Source organism: Teleopsis dalmanni, chromosome 2, assembly GCF_002237135.1.
Source record: "Teleopsis dalmanni isolate 2A chromosome 2, ASM223713v2, whole genome shotgun sequence".
In the NCBI taxonomy this organism is placed as follows: Eukaryota; Metazoa; Arthropoda; class Insecta; order Diptera; family Diopsidae; genus Teleopsis; species Teleopsis dalmanni.
In genome coordinates this window covers 7,863,113-7,869,444 of record NC_051847.1, presented here as the reverse complement: position 1 = coordinate 7,869,444, position 6,332 = coordinate 7,863,113, and the positions used below count along the sequence as shown (strand labels likewise).

The following is a 6,332-nucleotide window of genomic DNA, read 5'->3' as shown; positions in this document are numbered from 1 at the left end:
AATAAGCATAACAGAACCACTACCCATTCACTTCTCTATCCATGTAATCATCTTATATATCCTTTCATGTTATCTGCTTACAGGACCCAACGAGTTACAACAACAACAGCGTACCAGATCAACAGATATAGAGGACCTTGAAATTTTGTTATTAAAATAAAATTTTAAATATACCAATATCTTTTTTTAGTCAAATTAATATTTTTAGATTTAATATTTTATAATGCAAATAACATAAAATGATTCCAATTTACTAAACGTACAATATTGAATATATTAACATATTTTAATAGAGAACGGAGTCGTTTAAAGACTATTATAAGTTTATTTTCTACAAAACTACTACTACATTTATTACAAATTTAAACTGAATAAATTCATAAAGTTCAAGAACTTGTATCTCAACAGAACTAAAACCAATAACATGTTTGGAACAACTGCATGTTAGCCCGATAAAGAATAATATTTGATTTTTTTTTAATCTATGTATTTCAAAATCCTTTTAATTCTTATCAAAAAGCAATTAACACTGAATGAATGGGTAAAAACAAATTAGTTTCACTGTCAACCAAGCCAATAATGTAACCTTTAAACTCGTATCTATGACAGTCAACATTTTCTTCATATTCGCTTAATATTAAGAGTTATTGTTGAATATTATTATAATGTTATGATATTATATTATGTTTTATACTCTATTATGATATTGTGTTTTATGATCTATTATGATATTGTGTTTAATGTTACGTTACTTACTTATTCCAAAACTATTTCAATTTTTATATAGCTAAATTATTTTTTTTTATGTCTATATGTATATGATTACGATTTTTATTGCTTTTTGTTTTTGTTAATAACAGAGATTAGAACTCGGTACTAGTGTACATCAATAATAATATAAATTCAATGAACAAAAAAAAATCAACTAAAAAATTATTAGAATTTTACTGTTCATTTGTAAATTTCTAAATAAATTATTTTTTTTTCACAAAAACTTTAATTAATTTTCAAACTTTTCAAACTTATAATTTAATTTATTTGTGTCATATATGGACTTCACTAAATCGTAAATCGCTTTTATGTAACTGAACTTGGTCGGTTGGCGTATCTGAAAAACTGGCAAAAACTGAATGAGTTAACCGCCGCGCACACCATACACTGCACTTAGCCGTTCTAACCGAAACACTGAGTGAAGTTATTGCCCGCTCTTTCAGTTCCTTCACTGAATTACAGAATACTACAACTAAACGAAGTCGTTCGTAAATAGAAATTTGATAACAAATTAAATGTGATAAAAGAATAAAATTAAAATAAAAACAAAAATAAAAAACTTATTAAAAAACTGTAATAACAATAAACAAATTTGTATGAAAAATTCACTTAAAACGACTGGGTTTGTCGCTTGCTCTGGCATTCCATTCTGAAGCGGCGATAAGTACGTGAACTAAACTATTTTCAATTTCATTTCTTGTTTCTTGTTCTTGTGAGTTGTGGGTTTCGAGTTGTGGCAACATTTCGATAAGATAACGAAAATTGAATTCTGTTGTTCACTGCGAGACGAAAACGTAGATATTGGATATAACGTGAAGTGTTCAGTGTTCAGTGTTCGAAGTGTTGGAGATAAACGAGTACCTATTGGGGAAAACTGTTGCTATCTGTGGGAAGTGAGTGTATCTAAGGTTGATAGCGAAATCAAAAACTATTCAAAATTTCGCATAATTAAAGATTTGATGCTGGAATTTAATTGAAAAAGTTATAATCTACCAAACATATACATAAAAGATAAATTTTCAAGAAAATAAGAAAATAATTTGAAATTTATGAGAGAGAATGTAGAACATATATGTAACAAAATTAATCAAGAAATATTTTGGCGCCAGTTTTCATAAAATTATGTCACCTTTTTTAGTTTTTGGAGTGAAAACTTTTAGCGGTATATTATTTTCAAAATTTTAGATATTTTTTTGTATGAATGTCACAAGTTAGGGAATGTATTTAGGGATAATTTATTATTATGTGCAAGACACTTTTTACATTTGAAGTACCTAAAAGAACTTTCCCAAAGTTGGTAGTATTATTAGTAACATTCATGTCAATTTATATAGTTCGTAATAGTTCTTTGAATAAAAGTTTTTTTATTAGAATTTTTAAAAATACTCGATATTAGAGTTTAATTTGTTAGAGTTCAAATAATATCAATTTGCAGTTCATTTAAATAGTTTTTCTAAACAAAGTAATCAACTAAAATAATAAAAAAAACCAACTTCTTCGAAATATCATGATTATAACATTCAAACTACAAATTCATATTTTCTGATTGACATTTTGGTTGCAGTGGCTATTCGGAAAATACCCTCCAACCACATATACCTATTTAGCAATTATTTGTCTTTTTAATACCAGATTTATGGCTAAAATAACTCCTGTAAATAAACTAGATCGATCCAGTTGAGTTTATATATTTTAACAAATTTTTAACCGAATTTTGTAAATAAACCAAATCCATTCAGTTAAGTTTATGCATTTTAACAGATCTTGAAACAAAATTGTAATTTCTACTAGATTACAATTTTTTTTATTTATCTTACATAGTCTTGAGTTGAAATATATGGAGACTGCAAATTTTTAGTTTTGTTCCTTGGCTTTTGAGAGAAAAAAAAACGAACCCGCTATTATCACCAACACCAGTAAATACAAAGCTACACCAGTATATGCAAAGCATCGAAGGCCACAGTGTGAGACTTGAATTCGGTTTAACCTCACCTCATCACCAACACGCTATCTCTCTAATAAGAAAGGCCCAGTTTTCTGGCTTAGATCAACCTAGCTCGCTAGGTATTAAACCTATATGTTCGCATCTCTCTGCACTGATTACTGGAATGAAGTTACCTCAATGCTGTGCAAATATTCTACATTCACTCCTAAGAGGTAGTTTTTGTGGGTTCAAAATGATAAGCTTTGAAGTGCTAAAATCTCAAATAATCCAAAGACTAACATGTTTTGATTTTTAACATTCAAAATTTTCTGCATTGTATCAATAAAAAAAAAATTAAATAAAAATTTAGTAAATACAATACAATATAAATTTTTGATTTTAAAGAATATTGAAATGTTCACAACAGCAGGTTGAAAACACAATATTTAATAATTTGTTTTATATTTGATGTTGAAACTTCTCTAAGTATTTCATTTATATTAAAATATCTGTTCTTCTGTTGTTTTCTTAATGAGAAAATACTTGTTTCAATTTTTTCTTATGATTTTTGTTTATTAATTCATAGCTAAACAGTTTTGTAGTTAAAGGACAGGATATCGCAATTCGCATATCTCATTATTTCAGAATTTCCATTTCAGAGAATAATAAATGAATAAATGGAAAGCTATTTAAGACTCTTGTCTGACAATACCTTAAATAATATCTCAACAGCTGACTTTTTACGCCGTGCACTTCATTCCCAACGGTCTATTAGAATTTCCATTACTTCCGTGCTTTCGTACATATTTCATGAAGTCTAAAAGTTTTAAGAACTTCACGATACGAAATTTAATTACAACACTATTATATCCGAAATGGCATAAATTATGCCAAAACTTACAGTGGATTAAAGAACAACAAAGTGTTGAAATTTATTTCAGCTCTGGCCTGAGTGAATTTAGTGGATTTATATGGCGCGTCAGCGCTGGGGAATATTCTCGCAGATGCAGCTGTGAAAATAATTGCTTGCAAAATAAATTGTTTAAAATTATGAAAATTGCTTTTACTTTGTGTTGCATTTTGTCTAAATTTCTACAGAAAACCAACAAAAATGTAAATTATGCCGTAATTGGTTTATGAAATTTAACTTTGCCTCACTCTACTTCTCGTCGCTTTACCCAACCACTTTCGAACGACTTCAAAACTTTTTAGAAACTTTAAGTAGCGAACTTTCCACGGAGTACATTTCAAACCAAAAACTTCGAAGCCAAATGCAGTTATAATCCGCAGTTTTGTTTGACATAAATCAGCCAATTTTTTAGTTCAAATTCATTAATTGTAATTTATCTCTATTTCTTACCTCATCTTACCTTACCTTACCTTGCCGTACCGTAAACAGGATATCATAAACTTTTAACCCATTTAAGACAATTTTGTACAAGACTAACTGTAAAATTTACAGTTGAACAAATGTTGTACGTGCATAATTGGTAGCAGCGAAGCATATTTTATCAATACGAAATCAAGTAGGTGAGTTGAATCAAGTCAAGGAATCAAGTTGCTGCATCAAGACGGGGAAATCAAGTTTGACTCGCTTTACGGAGAAGACCAACTTGAATTATTGATACGAGTTTATACAAATTACAAATGTTTATGGCTGCCATTCTGTGCATGTGGGTTTCTCCTGATTAAACCGTTTCTTCCAGCTGCCACAATGAAGCATTTCAAACCGGAGCCACTACTAACACTGCCAACTTTACCAACTTTGCCAACTTTTCCAACTTTGCAACTTGAATCTTCAATAAATGTGCAATTGCCATTCACAAAATATTTTGATTAAATTTTCACTGTCAAGTGCTGCCACAGCAGCTTTCTTTATTTTCTTTTATCTGTTGCGAGCTGCGAGTTGCCGGTTGCCAGTTGCCAGTTGCCATTTGTTTCAAGCCAAATATGGATGATACTCGTTAACGGCTGGCTGTTGCCTGTTTCATGTTTATGTGCCATAATAACATTTACTCAAATATCTACTCATTGTTTCTCAATATAAACGAGCCAAGTTTACTCGTAAAGCGGCATCAACATGGTAGCATCGTTTCCTTGATTTTATGGTTATGATGAGATACTTTTAAAAGGAATGCCACAGTTCCATTGAAAACTGCTGTTGCCGCACTTGAAACAGTTAAAACATTAAAAACAGTTGAATTTGTTTAGTACGAGTTTCTTAATGTCTTGCATGTACACATTTCTCCTCGGCGCTTTCGAATGTTTCCTCTGCAATGTCTTCTTACATCTTAATTGCAGCACTTAAAGATTAATTTGGCATGATTAGAAATAACAGTGCTTTAATGGAAGCATCTATGAACAAAATTACTTTTTCAATTGTCTTCTTTAAAGGTTTTGTTTTCTATGTTAAAGCGATAAAGTTGTCATATATTTCATTAGGTAAGCAGAAAAATGCGAACTTATTTCCATAATTACTTCAGGTTAAATAATACCATATAGTTCAAACTAGGAAATTCTAATTTAAAAAAATAGAATAAAAACAAATGATTCTAATATGGATTAAAATAAAAACATTAAAGAGGAAATAAAGTCTATTAGAATAAAACATACAATTTAACCAGTAATTTAGATTTAACTTAAAACAAGAAGAAAGTCAGCTTGAATTTATAGCTTCATTATTAAAACCATCTGTACTTCACTGAATCATACTTACGGAGAAATAAATAGAAATTATGAAGCGAATTAATCTTAATCTTAATATGATTTAATATTAATCTTAATGTAGCCCAATGTTTCGCTAGAAACGCAATGAAATGAAGAAAAGAAGAAGAAGAATTAATCTTATACACCAAAAACAAAAAAATTGATTCTTCCTGATAGATAGATAGGGATATGAAGGAATAGATAGATTCCTTCATATAGGCGAAGTTGCAAGTGACCTATTATAATTTAAGTACCATAATTTTTAAGTGCTTTTCAAATCTAAAAACAGTTAGTAAAATAATTATGTGAAATAATACAATTAAACGGATTTCTGGGTGTTAATTTAAGGGCACCAACCTTTGAAACAAATGTGAGAATATCCCATAATAAGACTTTTCTAACTTTAAGTGGCGACATGAGCATACATTTCCATACATTCGTTCAATTCCAGCTCAAAACCGACTTATTGTCCTCTCACTAAGACTCACTTTGTTCAGATGATATCGCATGACATGACAATTTCACTTTAATTTTTCTCTATTGATATGTCTTACCGTAATTGGTACGCTTTAAGCCTAGTGGTAAAGCTTGAGCCAGTAACATTTTCTAACAATTAAAGGAAGGTTTTGTATCAAAAATTAAGTTGTGAGCTTACAGTAAGGCTCCAATCCACCAAATTTCATCATAATTTTTAACTTGCAAGATTAACCGTAGATTTATTATCATGAATTCCAGCATAACCATTCACTCAGTAAAGGATTATGTTATTCTTGCATGCATGGCAATGCAGTGGCAGTCTCACTACAAACAGTCTCAAACTGAACATTATCTTTTAAAAAAGATAATGTTTTGGTTGCTGCTGATAATCAATGTCTGTAACAGACATCGGTGTCTTTTAACCCATTGGTTAAGTTGACTCGAACACACAACC

General features: G+C 29.8%; 1 protein-coding gene across 1 annotated transcript in view; it reads right to left on the bottom strand.

Annotated features, from left to right (window-relative positions):
- The window catches only part of LOC119684973 (pre-mRNA-splicing regulator female-lethal(2)D-like), an 11,404-nt gene extending 5,400 nt beyond the window's left edge, over window positions 1-6,004 (bottom strand). Inside the window, exon 1 of the mRNA XM_038099134.1 lies at window positions 5,956-6,004. Coding sequence (XP_037955062.1) covers window positions 5,956-6,004 — 49 coding nt within the window. The remainder of the gene's footprint in view (window positions 1-5,955) is intronic.
- Window positions 6,005-6,332: the final 328 nt, after the last annotated feature.